Here is a 17062-nt window from a genome sequence, read left to right on the forward strand (position 1 = left end):
GTGTCCTTGGGTGGGGCCAATTGGGCGCCGTGGCAACCGTGACAGAACCTGGCGCCACACAGCGGGGACCAATTGGGCGCCATGGCATCTGTGACACTATCTATCTATCTATCTATCTATCTATCTATCTATCTATCTATCTATCTATCTATCTATCCATCTATCCATCTATCTATCTATCTATCTATCTATCTATCTATCTATCTATCTATCTATCTATCTATCTATCTATCTATCTATCTATCTATCCATCCATCCATCCATCCATCCATCCATCCATCCATCCATCTATCTATCTATCTATCTATCTATCTATCTATCTATCTATCTATCTATCTATCTATCTATCTATCTATCTATCTATCTATCTATCTATCTATCTATCTATCTATCTATCTATCTATCTATCTATCTATCTATCTATCTATCTATCTATCTATCTATCTATCTATCTATCTATCTATCTATCTATCTATCTATCTATCTATCGAAGCGATATCCTCCAAGTGGTAGGTTGCTAGAGTCAAGAACACACTCACATTCACCAAAGCATTTTTTCCCCTTTGCTCTTCCCAATCTGACAATGAACATTAAGCCCCCAGCACAAGAAGGGGTAAGTTGCTATGCCAAGCAACCCTTTATATCAGTTAAGAGGCCCGACAGCATACACTGGTTTGCCCTCTCCGCATCTTTTGCGTCGATATCAATCATTCTTAACTATCCTTCGCCTTTCACATCTATCCTTCGCCTTTCACATCTATCCTTTGTACACAGTCTTGCATCCATTATACAGTAAGACCTCGGTTATAGCGGTTAATGGGGACCAAAACCACCCGCTAAAAGTGAAAATCCGCGAAGTAGCGGCGCACCTTCAAAAAAAAAACAAAAAACTTTTTTTTAATCTTTTTTTTTTAATTATTCTTTTTTAGACCCGGTTAATGGGGACCAAAACCACCCGCTAAAAGTGAAAATCTGCGAAGTATCGACGACCCTTCAAAAAAAACAAAAAACTTTTGTGGCGTTCTAACCCTAACCCTAACCCTAACCCTAACCCAAACCACAACTTTTGTTGTGTAATTCTGGGCTGATTCCTCACCTTTTTTCGAATCATTGAGACCCCACGAGGTGATAACTTGCATGGGGCTCCACTCCGATTGAGATTGACCGTCATGTTTAGCTTCTTCCATTTTCTAATGATTGCTCCAACAGTGGACCTTTTTTCACCAAGCTGGTGTCTTTGGACAGCTCTTTGGTCTTTGCCGTGTTACACGTTCAAGTCTTACTAATTGTATGGGGTGGACACGTCTCTTCATGCAGCTAACAACCTTGAATAGGTGCATCTGATTCAGGATGATACATGGAGTGCAGGTGGACTTCTAATTTGCTGACTAACAGGTCTTTCACGGTCAGAATTCTAGATGATACACAGGTGTTCAAATACTTATTTTCTTCACTAAATAAAATGTTTTTGTTTATGGTTCTTATAATCAAGAAATACACAATAATAATCATAAATCTACGTATTTTCACGATTAATACGCGCACCTTATTAAAAACGCACCCTCAAAAATATTCCTTCATGAAGGGTTATCCATATACGGTATAAGGCGCACTCGACTATCAGACACATAAAAATTTAAACAACAATAAGAGTGAGGTTGCATATAAAAATAAAACTTCAGAAAATTAGAAAAATGTTTTTTATAGAACATAAAATTAAGGAAAAAAATGAAATTGATTAATTAATAAATGGTTTCCCTATGTTGACACATTTAGTTACGATACGTTTTTTCCGTTTTTAATATTGGACAAAGTGAGTTCATGGGATGCCTAACCCTAACCCTAACCCTAACCCTTATTTTGTCTATTTGTGCACAATCATGTTGCTGTTCTTTGATTACCACACTGGATCTTCTTTTGTAACCTGAGACATAAAATGAAAAGAAAGGGCTCAGCGAAAGACCGCAAGAACGGACTTTTTTACCTGAAGATTTCCTCCCCTGGTCACCTTGCGAGTTCAAAATCCATTGATGTCTTTTCTCCGTATTTTGCGTGTCTACTAAAGTTTAACTTAACGCATTGTAGTTATGCATTTTTAATTTTATTTACCTTATTTCCGGTCTTTAAGGCGCACTGGAATACTAGGCGCACTTTCGAATTTCTGGCAAATTTGTTTGTTTAGGTGCGCTTTGTAGGCCAGAAAATACCATACGTCATACACTCATATGACAGGTTTTTAGATCATTTTTTTATCCTCCACACATACGCTGAAGACCCAAAGACGAAAACATTACAAGGATTTAATGAACACTGTTAACAATAATTATTCTTAGAGCTTTAAAAATTACACTAATATTTTTTTCAAATTAAAAAAATAATAAAACAATAACTTGCCTCTTATCTTACATGTTTAAGACCCCAAAAGGCCAATAGACTGGAAAATTAAATAATTATGTTTAATGCATAATTTTCCATTTCACATTCGAAAGTCACATGCATGCATTGAACTTATAATTCAGAAATTTAATTCATGTGCATAAGTCCGGAGAAGAAAAAGGGGTTTGAAATTTCCATTCTTTTTTTTTTAAACAACATCATTGATTAAGCAAAAAATATGGAAAAAAAAATTCAGGAAGGGAATCAATTAAGTTGTTTATTTATTTTTAAGAATCCATTTTATTTAGAAAAAAATAATGATTAATTCAGTTGGTTTCGTTGGAATATCGTTGTTGAAATATTTGCAAATTACTGATTAAAAGAATGTAAAGACAAATTAATAGAAAATAATATATTTTCGTTTTTTATGTTTTTTTAATCAATCATATTTCTCGTAAAAAAGAAAAATCGAACTATATATACGGTATATGTATATGTATATATATATATAAATATATATATATATATATATATATATATATATATATATATATATATATATATATATATATATATATATATATATATATATAAACAATTATATAAACATTTTTTAAAAATAATTTATTGTTGTTTTTTATGGTTCTTATAATTACTATTTTTGCATAATTGATCAACAATATTTCTTCGCTCCTTTTAAATTCTTCTAATGACATCGTTTTTATCATCCATAAGTCATATTTTTGACACCAAAACAATGCAATTTTCACGTTTGAATACATTTACAACAATACAGGACATAGGAAAAAAAATTCAGAACCCCAAAATCGCATTGTAAACCCCCAAAACATTTTCTCCATTCCAACTCCTTTGCAAACTCATTCTGCAAATAATCAACGTGCCAAGTGACCTTCATGATGATTTTGCTTGGCAAACAAAAGCTAGCAAAAAAAAAAGAAAAGAAAAAAGAAATAACAAAACTAAAAGACACAAAACGCCTGCTGTCGTCTCGCTTCCTTTTTTTCAGCGAATGAAAGCAAGCGTGGAAGGTTGTCCAATCATTAATTAACGCCCTTGCTGCCTCTTTATTTCTTTGGAATCTCGTCAAGTGGCCCCTGCCGGGTCAAGGTAGTGAAGCGAGCGCGAAAACCCCCCCCACAAATAAATGCATTTTTTTGAAAAGAGCGTGGCAACAAAACAACACGTAAGTCTTCGCAAATCCATACATATTGATAAATGTCCAAAATAAATATATTTATTCACCCATAACAAGCACTCAGGTGACCCTTGTCCTCCCATCGATTCCTCTAGTTTTTTTTCCTTTAATTGTCCATTAAAAGCGTTTCAATAGCCAAGCCGACGAGGCGTAGGAAGGCAAGGTTGCAGAAAAGAACATTCACTTTATTTACCTGTCATTTTGGTTATTTTAGGATGTTTTTTCATATAATGATGCTATCAGCTAACGTCATTTTAAACCAAGCGGCACTTCAATGGCAGACACCAGTACAGACGCTCCCCTACTTACGACCATTCAACTTATGAAAAACGGTAGATGCGATCATTTTTTTCAGAATGTCAAAAAATATTTGGACGTTACCGTAAGTTAGATTTTGTATAGTTTGCACCTTTTTCTGAGTACAGGACTGTACCCTATCGCTTCTTTCTGCCGCTACCGGCATGTGGCGCTGTGAGAGATCACCCAGAATCCACCCGGAAGAAAAAAAATCTACGTCGTCTTCCTAGTTCATGTGTAAACATTCTATACTGTATGTCCAGCGCGCTAAGACCTTTGACATTTTTATTGTTTGATATATTGTGCATCCATTCAATATGGTTGGTGTAAAGTGTAAAGAAGAGGCAAGCTGTTTCCTTTGAAATGAAAGTGGAATGAGAAAGATGCGGTAGAGAAAATGGTTGGATCGCTTCTTTCCCCCACTTTCTACCATGGAGGAGGAAGTCACCTAATCCCTAACGCCCATATTCCAAAAGTAAGTTAAACTTCACTTTATTTATCTTTATAGAGCAATTCATTTTATGAAATGTTTATTTTTTAGTACAAAACAATGCAGGTTACCTATACAGGCCTTAAACATAATTCCATACAAAATATAGCACTGAAACAACTTATGAACAAATTCAACTCACGAACGATTTCGTTCATAAGTTGGGCAGCGTCTGTACACCATTTTGGAATTTCACAGTTATTTCCATCTTTAGCCTGATCATTGTTGTCCTCACTTTATTCCACTGCTCCTTTCCCTTATTATTTACTTTCTTGGAACCCTTTATTGTGGGCAGAAAAAACAAAAAAATCACAATAAAATGAGATGCTGTCCCTCTCAAATGCCAATTGACTGAACTGGTAGAAGAGATTGAGCAGGGGATTATTGTCATCTACTTTAAAGGAGTGTAACTGACATTCCGTTTTCTTCTCCCAAGCATTATTTTGCCAAGGAAAAGGCTTGCGACCCACTTTTGGGTCAAGAACCACCAGTTGAGAAACACTGCTTTAGACAGTGGTTTTCAAGAAGTCTGTTTTGAAGACCAGCCATTTCATCCTAAGCTGCGTTCCCCAAAAAATAAAATAAAATCCTATTTTGCTATTGTTTTCTCGTTTTACTCAATCGTAGTTGTCCCCGTTTTAAACTTTTCTATCCCCTTATCACTAAATTTCTTAGAACCCATTGTCATGGGGAGAAAAAGGAAATAAAACCAACAAAATCACAATAAAATGACATGTGGTCCCTCTCGAAAGCGACAATTGACTGAACTGGTAGCAAAGTTGAACAGGGTATCATCACCATCTAATTTTAAGGAGTATAATTGACCCTCCGTTCTCTTCTTCTTAGCATTATTTTGCCAAGGCAAAGGCTGACAACACACTGAAAACAGATCTGCGCCCCACTTTTGGGTCACAAACCACCAGTTGAGAAACACAGCTTTAGACCAGTGGTTCTCAAGTAGTCTGACTTGAGTACCAGCCGTTCCTCCCTAAAGACAAGCTCCGACCCAAATTAAAAATAACATTTACACTTATATGATTGTGTAGCTTAAAGCAGAGATGGAATACAATGGTGAATAGAGTTAAGATGAATATACTGGTAAAGTGCTAAATATACAACATTAAACTAGAAAACTACAACTAGAAAAAAATAGAATTGAATTGTCTTTACTGTCTATGATATCAATGTATCCTTTGTGTTCTGAGCAGACAGCAGAAAATGCCATTACAGGGGCAGGTTGTGTGTTGGGTGGGTGACTGTGATAGGCTGGTGTATGCTGTGAAACAACCAGCGGGGCACTTGTACATCATTTTCATATTTCCCGATTGTTTCCTCCTTTAACTCGATCGTAGTTGTCACCGTTTTCCACTTGTCCTTCCCCTTATAATAATAATCACTAACTGTCATTATTATGTACATAAAGGGGAAATAAAACCAACAAAATCACAATAAAATTAGATATGCTATCTTTCAAACGTGCCTGTTGTCCTTTGTTGAGAAACACTGCTTTAGGCCAGCGGTTCTCAACTGGTTTAAGTTGAGGACCCACCATTTCAACCTAATGACAAACTGCGACCCAAATCAAGAAAATAATTCCACATCCCAAATAAATCAGATTAAATGGCTGTGCAGTTTTAGCAAAAAAAGGTATACTATTCCTATCTTTATTAAAAAAATCTAAATTACCCACAAAACGACTTCAAGTACTGTATATACCCGCATAAAAGCTTACATCGTATACAAGCGACCCCCTAAAACTGCCTTAAAATAGCCACATTGTAGTGTCATTAATATGACACAGAGCTAAACCACCAAAGAAAAAAATTGACTGCAGTGGTGGTGTGCCTGAACCTTTAATTTTCTTTTCTGGATGGTAAACACTGCTAAAGTACTTTGAAATGTATTGAGATCATGTGTTAATAAGTTCACGAAAATAAACTTTACATGTCGGAGCTATTATAAGATATAGTGGTTTATACATCATAAAAACACTTTTAGAAACCTACAGCTTTGTTACTCTTTCAACATGGATGAGGATAGCTTAGACATGCAACGGTCCTGTCAGCCATTGACTGAGACTACCCATGACAACTAGATCACAGAACAGGAAGTGATACGGAAAATCCGAAGTAGTATTACCAGTGAGTAGTATTATTTCACTATGTTTTTCAAATTAAAGTTTAAATAAACACAAAAAAACTCAATGTAAAAAATGTCTTATTTAACATACATGCGTTTATAGTCTTCTATTACATTTAAACACAGTATTCAATAAAGCAAAACAGTTGCCGTAGGGGCAGCGCGCACACACTAAAATAAACAAAATATTGAAAACGTGTACCTGAACAATGATAATCATTTACTTATGTACATGACAAAGATCAATACATTGGTAAAAAATATATATATACAGTTTTTAAACCATTTACTGTACCTTCAAGCAGGGCTTCATGTCATGATTGCCATGGCGCCCAATTGGCTGCGCCGCGTGTGTGTGTGTGTGTCACGGTTGCCCTGGTGCCCAATTGGCCCCGCCCGTGGGACGCCAGCTGCGGCTCGTTGAGAGATTGGATTTCTTTCTATATTAAGCTCAGCGCTCTCTTGCTGTTTTGTCAGCCCGTCAAACGAACTTCTGCCCCACAACATGTGGGTTCTGACTTGGTCCTGTTTTCCTGTGAGATCTCCAGTACGGTATTGTTTCCGTTTATTGTTGTCCTGTTTAAATTCGGGTTCCAGTTTGGTTTCCGTCTGTTTTTGTCCTTTTTATTATTTTCTACAGTTTTCGTTCCCGTCTAGTTTCTCCTAGTAATTTTCAATTTTCTGCATTATTTTGCCGAGGCAAAGGCCGGCGACCCACTTAAACATGAAAGATGGGTCGCCACCCACCAGTTGAGAAGCAGTGCCTTAGATGATAGTGTTGCTTTAAGCGAGAAACTCCCCAAAACTCTTAAGAATGTAAGAGAAAGTCTTTATTTTTTCCCAAGACTTTCTTAGAAATAAGATGTGTATTTAGTCAAAGAATGTAGAAAATAATTTGATTGGTAAAATAAATTTGTATTCGTGATAAGGAATTTAACTTGTTTTTTAGGGTTATTTTGTAAAGTTTTTAAAAAATATAAGTACACTATTCAAATGACTAAAATAAAATTATTTCAAGTATGTGAAGTATTTTTATTTGACCAAAATCGATACAAATTTGATTAAGAAATGAATAGTAATTATCTACTAAATTCTTCATTTATTCCTACGCGTTCTTTATTTTACTAAAAAGACTGAATAAAGTAAAACTAGAGGCAAAGTAAAAATAATATTGTGCATTTGAGCTGATTTAAAATATTTGGCTATATTTTTGTAATTATTTTCATTAAAAACTTAACAAGTCTTTGCCTGACGTTTATTCTACCGTTAGCCAATTTAAAGCTCTCCCACATGTCAGTGGTCTGCTTCTTAGACCCCACAGATAGAGTAAAGAAGAGAGAGAAATGGTAAGAGAAACAAAAAAGGTAGAGAGAGTGAGATAAATAGAGAGAGCACAATAGAAAGTGAGAAATAAATGGAGAAAAAGGACAGCATAAGAGAGTAAGAAAGAGATGGAAAAAGAAAGAAATAAAAAGAGAAAGGAAATCAGAGAAAAGGATAAAGAAGAATGAGAGAAGAGAAAAGAGTGAGCACAAGAATGAGAGAAAGGCATTCTGTGATGAAGAGAGACGTGAGGAAAAAAGAAGGAAGAAGCAAAAGAGAAACAGAAAAAAAGAGGGACAAATAGAAAAAAGGTGAGAGAGAGAGAGAGAGAGTAAAATTACTACAACTGCTTTGCGAGTGGTGCTTGGCTTGGGTGACATCAGGTGGACATATTTAAAACAGCAGCTCCTTTTTCTCTTGCGCTTCTTTAAGTGTTGTCTTGCGGGCCGGACTAAAACCCTTGGCTAGCCTGATCTGGCTGGCGGGCCGTCTGTTTGACACCTGTGTCCTACATTGATTTCACTTACAATCTTTAAAATGTGTTATTGTGATGAAGTACATACGTCATTCGCATTGTCACGCTATTTGCTTTAAATAATGATTCCCCCTCCCAAAAAAGAATCAATGTGTCTTATTTGAAATACATTACAGTAATTGTAGTTTGGGTGGTTCCTTTTTGTCATAATTAATTTCATTTACGTTCTTAAAAGGTTTTGAATCACGAAGTATAGTTTGTATAGTAATGACGTACTTTCGGTGTTTGCGTCTAAACTTCGCATTCAAGCGCTCCAAGTACTTGACCAAATACAGGTCATTTCCTCTCGTGTCAATAGAAAATCATTTGAGTACTTTCTTTTCAAACCAAAGAGGAAAAAAACTCAAGGTCACTTATTTGACAGAAGGACTGATATTATTATTATTTTTTTGTTGATATTTGCCATGTTCCCTATGCACAGTGGCAAGCGTGGTGAAAAAAAAGTGAGTATTGAAACACGAATTCAATGGAAAACGACGGTAAAAGGACACAAATTGTGTCTTTTGTCGCATACAAATTATCCCGTCGCTCTTTTGTACCATGCAAGCAACGCGCGTGGGCGGGCAGACCGATACAAATATCGATATTATCGATGCTGGGGTAAAACTTGGATATAATAGTGTTAGTGGGTGGTAAGGTTGAAGATACATAATAATTTTCAAATTGTGTTCAGACTTCATTGAAATTACTGACTTTATTTTCAAAATATTGTGCAATGGCAGGTATTTTAGTTCAACAGTAGGTCTTCAACATGGTGCCCGTGCCCCCTATGAAAACCTGAGAAGCTTTCAGACCGGTTCTGAAACTAGCTTACCAGTGCTGAGTCATTGTGACTTCCATCCATCCATCCATCCATTTTCTGTACCGCTTATCCCCAGTAGGGTCGCGGGGGGTCCTGGAGCCCATCCCAGCTATCTCCGAGCAGTGGGCAGGGGACACCGGTTGCCAGCCGGTCGCAGGGCACACAGGGACAGACAACTCGCTCGCTCATTCACACCTAGAGACAATCTGGATCGGCCAATTCACCTGAAATGCATGTTTTTGGAATGTGGGAGGAAACCCACACAAGCACGGGGAGAACATACAAACTCCGCACAGGAAGTCCGGTAGCTGGATTTGAACCTGAGAACTGTGCCGCACACACGCTAACCACTGCGCCGCCGTGCTGCCTCATTGTGACTTTTCTAGTAAAATTATTTTTTCACTTGGTAATGAAGGATTTTACATATTTTGACTACAAGGGATTTTTTACGATCAAATAAAAATTAAATTTAAATGAAAAAGATATTCACTGGCTGAGCTGTGGGGCAGGTAATTGCGACCTAGTGGAGGATGATGTTTACAGAAAACAGCAGGAACGGGGACAAGGGCTGACGCAGGAGGAGCCTCTGTGACGCAGGAAGGCAGACATTTTTTGGAGAAGATGTTCTGATAAGCTCTGCTGATATGAGTTTTTTAGACATCGCGACGCCCTTCGGCAAGGAGGTAGTGAAGCTGGCACCTGGCGCGCCCATGGGAGGAGACGGCACAACCCACGGGAGGAGTCGGCACGCCCATGGGATGACTTATCACGCCCATGGGAGGAGCCGGGACGCCAGCTTGTGAAAACACCTGGGAAGAAGAACTTCATAAGATAGAAGATCGAGAGGGACAATTGAGAGAGAGGCTCGACGAAGAGCGACACTAATTCGGCTAATTCGATGGAACTCACTTAGGTTATTATTTAAGAAATTAAATCTGCCCCTGTGTGTAAATGCCGTTCTCTTGTTCATTTTTCCATAAAGAAACGAGCATGCATTATTAGGCGAATGTAAGTTGTGTTTGGTTATTGGAGTCTGATAACTAATTCAAACAATTTGGTAAACGATACATTTGTGATATTTAATTCCTAACAGTAATACTATAGTGTCAACACAGTAAAAAGATGACGAGTTGTTATTTTTCTAACACATATCAAACCAATTAGCCCTTTGTGCTAATCAGAAACAGTCCGACTTTATTTTTCAAAATATTGTGCGATGGAAGGTTTTTTAGTTGGCTTGTTGACATTGTTCAACAGCAGGGCTCTCCAACCAGGTTTACCCCTGAGAACACCTGAGTAGCCCATAGACCATTTCTGAAAATAGCTCACCGGTAATGGGTCGTTGTGAATTTCTAGTAAAATATTATTTTTGTGGTTGACTGAGTCTAGTTAACCCTACTGAGGTTATTAACCTGGTAATAACATAGTAACAACACAGTAAAACAACATGATTAGTTGCTATTTATCAAACTGATCAGACCTTCGTGCTATTCAGAAACATTCCGAATTTATTAACAAAATATTATGATATGGAATGTATTTCAGCTGTGTTGTTGACATTGTTCAACAGCAGGGGTCTCCAATGTGGTACCCGCGGGCACCAAGATGCCCTCTGAGAACACTCAAGTAGTCCTCAGACCAGTTGTGAAAATAGCTAACCAGTGATGCATCATTGTGAGTTTCTAGTTTTTTTTAAGGTTGGCTGTGCAATGGAAGGTATTTTAGTTGTCTTGTTGACATTGTTCTTTAGCAGGTGTCTCCAAAATGATGCCCGCGGGCACCAGGTTGCCCCAGAACGCTTGAGTAGCCCTCAGACCATTTCTTAAAATAGCTCACCAGTGATGGGTCATTGTGATTCCCTAGGAATTTAGATTTACAACTGTTATGGGGTATTAAAAGTCGACAGAGCCTGTTTTAGCCCAACTTGTAAAAGATTAAAACCAGGTAAAAAAGTGATAACATATTTGCAATATAGTAGTAACATGATATTTTCAGACTGATAACTTTGTTACTATCAAAGTGGTAGCCTGCTAATCAGTAACAAAAAAGTAGCTCTCTGCTAAACAGTATTAGTATTTTCGTTACATTTCTGTTTTTTCTGTTCGACTCTTTGACTTTTGTTCCCAAACAGCTATTTCGTAGAAGTATTTTATTTATATATTCGATCCAATTGTGTTGACTCTATATTTGCATTACTGACCTCATTTTCATTGTAATTGAAGGTGTTTTGGTTGTTTTGTCGACATTGTGTCACAGTAATTGTATTTTTGTTACATTGGTGCTTTTTGAGGTTTGACTCAGACTGTCACGATTGCCCATTGCCCTGACTTGGGCCCGCCCGTTTGGCGCCAGCTGCTGCTCGTTGCCTGATTGGCTTCCCACCTATTTAAGCTCAGTTCTCTCATTCACTCATTGTCAGTCGGTCAACGAACCTCTGCACTAGCAAGACGTGTATTTTGACTCTGTCCGGTATCCTGCTTGTGTATCCAGTATCCGGTATCGATCCCGTCTGTCTCGTCCTGTCCGGTATTTTGCTCTAGTCTCCAGTATCCGGTATCGATCCCGTCCGTCTTGCCCTGTCCAGTATTTTGCTCCAGTCCCCAGTATTCGGTGTCGATCCCGTCTGTCTCGTCCTGTCCGGTATCTTGCTCCAGTGTCCGGTATCGATTCCGTCTGTCCTGCCCTGTCCGGTATCTTGCTCGTGTATCCAGTTTCCGGTATCGATCCCGTCTGTCCTGCCCTGTCTAGTATCCAGTATTGATCCCGTCTGTCCCATCCTGTCCGGTATCTTGCTCCAATATCCGGTATCGATCCCGTCCGGCCCGTCCTGTATCCTGCTCGTGTATCCGGTATCGATTTCTTTTGTCCCGTCCTGTCCGGTATCTTGTTGCTGTATCCAGTATCGAACCCGTCTGTCATGTAGGTTTCAAACTCGTCTTTCTTTGGATTCCTGTTTTCCCGCACCTGACTTCCCTGTCTCACTTCTTCTGCCCTGCGATTGCCGAATCACTGGCGTTTGTGTTGACACGCATGACTGCCCCATTCCCGTAAAATAAAGCTTGTGTGAAAACGTTGCGTGTCTGGGTCCACCGTCTCTTCGAGTTCTGACACAGACTTATGTTCTGAAACAGTTTTTTTGTAGAAGTATTCTATTTATGCAGTTCTGAATGTTTTTTTACGTTGTATTGTTCACACTAGCTGCACTTTCTGTGTTTATTTTTTCTATTATTGTGCAATTGAAAATATTTAAACTCTTGATTTAGGTACAGCTGTTTAGTAGAAATATTTTATTTTCTTATTCGATCCAATTGTGTTAATGCTATTTGCAATACTGACCTTACTTTTTAAAATACTGTGTAATAGAAGGTATTTTAGTTGTCTTGTTCAACAGTAGAGGTCTCCAACGTGGTTTACATTGTTTACATTATTATAAAGTATCACTGCTTTTTTGAGTTTGACTTTGACTAATTCTGAAACCGTTTTTTAGTAGAAGTATTCTATTTTTAAAGTGTTACAAGGTTTTCTATGGTATTTGTCAGAACCGGAACGACGGTGGACCCAGACTCGTAACGTTTTCACACTAGCTTTGTTTTACGGGAACGGGGCAGTCATCCGCGGGAACACAAACGCCAGCGATTCGGTGATCGAAACCGGACAAGACAGACGGGACTGATACCAGTTACAGGATACACGAGCAGATACCGGACATGGTGGGACATATGGGATCAATATCGGATACAGGAGCAACATACCGGACAGGACGAGACAGGTGGGATCAATACTGGATACTGGAACAAGATACCGGACAGGACGAGACAGACGGGATCGATACCGGATACTGGAGCAAGATACCGGACAAGACGAGACAGGCGGGATCGATACCGGATACTGGATACATGAGCAGAATACTGGACCGAGTCAAAATACATGTTTTGCAAGTGCAGAGGTTTGTTGACATACTGGAATGAATAAGGGCAGAGTTTAAATAGGAGGAAAGCCAATCAGGCAACAAGCAGCAGCTGGCACCAAACGGGCGGGCCTAAGTGAGGGCCATGGGCAACCGTGACAGTATTGTTTACACTTTTTGCACTTTCCGACACTATTTTTGAAATATTGTGCAATTGATGCGATAACCAGTGACTTTACTGTCCGCCGGGTCCAACCTGATATGTGCAGAGTTGTGGGTGATGTCTGAGAACTGAAGATTTCTCGGCGCACTGAGCGGTACTGGCCACAGAAATAGAGGAGTACTGTGTTGAATCACAATGAACTAAATGACTCTTGAACCAGTAGCACAATTTAATATAATGTTTTACTCTACAGCAGTGGTCACCACACTAGTGTGCAGGCCGAATGTGGCCCGTCTCCACAACCAGTCCGGCTCCCTGAACAATACCAGAAAGCATTTTTTAGGTGTTTTTTCAAGGTGTCGAGGACAGAAAAAACAGGTCGATAGCCAGACAGGAAAATCGTGGTCGGGATCAAAAACGGGTCGTAAGCCGGTATGGGAGACGCAAAACGTGGTCAGGGTCAAAAAACAGGTCGCAGCCGGAAACAAACGGGAAAAACAGGAACGGACGAGTGAAAAACAGAGGCAAAAAGCGGGACAGACGGGAGTCAGAGTCAAAGTGCTTGCCTTGTAGAAACAGAGGTTTGCTGACGGACTGACAACAAGCAAGTGAAAGGACTGAGCTTAAGTACGACAGGGAACCAATCAGGAAGCCCGCAGCGGCTGGCGCCAAACGAGCGGTCACAAGTGAAATTAATCAGTCATCATGAAAATAGTATATCCATCATGTTGATGTTGTGGTATTTGCATTTTAGTTTCATTGCTTTTTTTTGGGTTTTAGTCTCTTGACTTTTCTTAATGAGTTTTGTTATGGAAGATTTTTTTGTTTGTTTGTTTTGTCCAATTATGTTATTATACTTGCACTTAATACTTTATTTTCAAAATAGTGTGTAATGGAAAGTATTTTAGTTGTCTTGTTGACATTGCTATACAGTATTTGTGTTTTTTGTTTCATTGCTGCTTTTTGTTGGTTTGACTCTCAAACGGTTCTTTTAGTAGAAACATTTTATGCATTATACTGTTTAAGTTTGCATTTTAGTTATCTAAGATAAAAAATATAATATTATATAATATATGTACTGTATGATATAAAGACAGATAAAACATTTTAGTTCCTGTGTTTATCTTAATTATAAATGAACACAAGGGAAGTTAAGATTACTTTTCCAAGCAAAATAGCATCACTATCAGATTGGTATCAATCAATACTACCCTGTGTTTATTTGAAACGGGCCGATACCAAAAGTCCATCTATCGCCCGCCGTGCGTTTGCTAGCCAAGGTCACTTTAAGGGGAAAAAAAGCCAGACGCGTGATTCACATTCAAGGCTGAAAGGCAAATAATGGACATGTGATTTTATTTTATAGACGCTCGCTTGTCCTTAATTATTCTAACTTGACGCATGGAACCAAGGTCGCGTCGGACTCAAAAAGTTTTTAAAGTAGGGAAAAAGTTGTCAAATGATTATTTTTTCAAAGTAAAATATTCATTTTAATATGTGCATTTAATGTTTATGTCGGGAAGAATTAAGAAAACTGATTTCGAATATAAAATTACTGCTGCTGTAACACTTGAGTTAACACATTAATGTAGTTAAAGCTTTAAGGCTGTTCAACTTTTATTTTAAAGCGGAAACACTTAATTCTTTCGTTAGCTTTAACGCTGACTAAACTTTACGATTAATCTCTATTGCTGTTGTAATACTTGAGTTCAATAATAAATACTCCTTTAAATCTTGAGTTAAAGCTTTAATGCTGCTTTAACCCTCAACATAGATCCAAACATGCAGGCAGTCGTAAGTAAAATGTCTTGATTAAATCATTCCTCAGATTTTTTCGCATTTAAATTATCTTTTTTTAAACCCGGCCCTTCAAAATAAAGCACACTCAAATGCAACAGATAGTTGACATTTGCGGTGGGCCACTTTTGAGGACTCTGCATTTAATTTCCTCTCCTAAAAGGCTGCATGTGATTTGATTCAAAACAAAATTTGATCGGGTCGGTCAAGTGAGATTAATTAGGAGTGTTGCGTCGGGTTCTATTACGCTAACCGGTAACGCTAACTTCAAAAACATTGTTTCTCCATGGGGCTTTTTTGTTTTTTGTTTCATTGAATAAAGCAAAACACGTTTTTAAGTTTTTCTCATGCGTGACTTTATTTTTCAAACTTGGTTTAACAATTAGTTGAGCGAGCAAAATGTAAATAAATATGCAGTTCCATTGTGTAACAACACAGTAAAAACAAAAAAAATCTTCACTTGTCCTTGAGTGCATCACCATTTTTTTCTTGTCATTCCCTGCAAAAAACATTGTAGATGTCCCAGAATACCACTGGTTATATTTTACATTAAATTTAAAAATAGTGACTTTTGAGTTAAAGCTTTAACACATTTCTACCATTAAGATAAAGCTTCACTGCTTCTGTAAAACTTGAGTTAAAACAATAATGCTGCTTTAACGCTTGAGGTAAAGCTTTTATATCAGGCTAAAGCTTAATTAGTAGTGTAATACTTGAGTCAAATCCTTAATGTCTCAACTCTCAAGTTAACACATTATTGCTGCTTTAACTCTTGAGTTAGACCTTAAACTATGATGTAACAGTCAAGTTAGAGATTGAATTCTGTTTCAACTCTTGAGTTAAGGCTTAAACATAACTTTACCATCAAGCTAAAGCTTCAGCACTGCTTTGTTACTTGAGTTAAAGCATTAATGCTATTTTAACCAGTGAGTTAAAACATAAACACTGCTTCACTATCGAGATGAAGCTTGACCGCTGCCATAACGCTCGAGTTAAAAACATTAAAGCAGCTTTAACCCTCTAGTTTTAATGCTTTAACAATCAAGATTGAGCTTTAAATCTTATATAATTATCACATTAAAGCTTTAACACCGTTTTACTATAAAGACAAAGCTTTTTCATTACTGCAACACCTGAGTTAAAATATTAATGATGCTTTAACTCTTGAAGTTACACTTTTGATGTTTCTTCAACCCTTGAATTAGAGCTTCAATGATGCCTTAACACTTAAAATAGAGCTTCAATATTGCTTTAACTCTTGAGTTAAAGTTTTAAAACTGCTATAGCATTAAGATGAAGCTTTACTGCTGCTGTAACATTTAAATTAAAACACATATTTTGCTTTCAATTTCACATTAGTTTTAAGAAGGCTTTAGCGCTTAAGATTGAGCTTCAAAGGTGCTTTAATTTTTGAGTTAAAAACTATAACACTGTTTCAAAACCTAGATAAAACGTAACCGCTCTTAAAACACTTGAGCTAAAACATAAATGCTGCTTTAAAACTCTTAAAGTTAAGCCTTTAATGCGCCTTTAACCCTTGAATTATAGCCTAAATGATACTTTAACGCAAAATATTGCGCTTTAATACTGTTTTAACTCTTGATTTAAAGCTTTAACACTTCTTCAAGCTCAAGATAAAGCCTAACCATTGTTTTAATGCTTGAGTTAAAATGTGCATGCTCCTTAAACCCAAGATTTAGAGCTTGACACTCAAGATAAAGGTTCAAAATTGCATAATTGCCTGAGTTAAAGCTTTAACAGTTGAGTTGAAGCTTCAGCTCTGTTTTATTATCATGAAGAAGCTGTCAATACTGTAACACTTAGGTTAAAATATTAATGCTGCCTTAACCCTAGTTTTCGAACTTTAATGATGCCTTGACACTAAATATAAAACTTTAATGCTTTAACTCGTGTTAACGTTTTAACACCGCTTTATCATCAAGTTAAAGCTTCATCACTGTTGTAACACTTGAGTTAGTTTTCATTCTGCTTTAACGCATAGTTAAACTTTAAGTAC

The 17062-nt window shown here is 37.4% G+C and overlaps 1 protein-coding gene across 6 annotated transcripts in view; it reads right to left on the reverse strand.

Annotated features, from left to right (window-relative positions):
* Nucleotides 1-15376: 15376 nt before the first annotated feature.
* Nucleotides 15377-17062, reverse strand: part of tnk2a (tyrosine kinase, non-receptor, 2a) — a 30860-nt gene continuing 29174 nt past the window's right edge. For all 6 annotated transcript variants that reach the window (XM_088321998.1, XM_088321997.1, XM_088322001.1 and 3 more), the window contains one exon: nucleotides 15377-15544. In XM_088321998.1, the coding sequence (XP_088178124.1) occupies nucleotides 15538-15544 (7 nt within the window). In that variant the 3' untranslated portion in view covers nucleotides 15377-15537. The remainder of the gene's footprint in view (nucleotides 15545-17062) is intronic.

This window comes from Urocampus carinirostris, chromosome 18, assembly GCF_059441175.1.
Source record: "Urocampus carinirostris isolate Australia breed hairy pipefish chromosome 18, RoL_Ucar_1.0, whole genome shotgun sequence".
Taxonomy (NCBI): Eukaryota; Metazoa; Chordata; class Actinopteri; order Syngnathiformes; family Syngnathidae; genus Urocampus; species Urocampus carinirostris.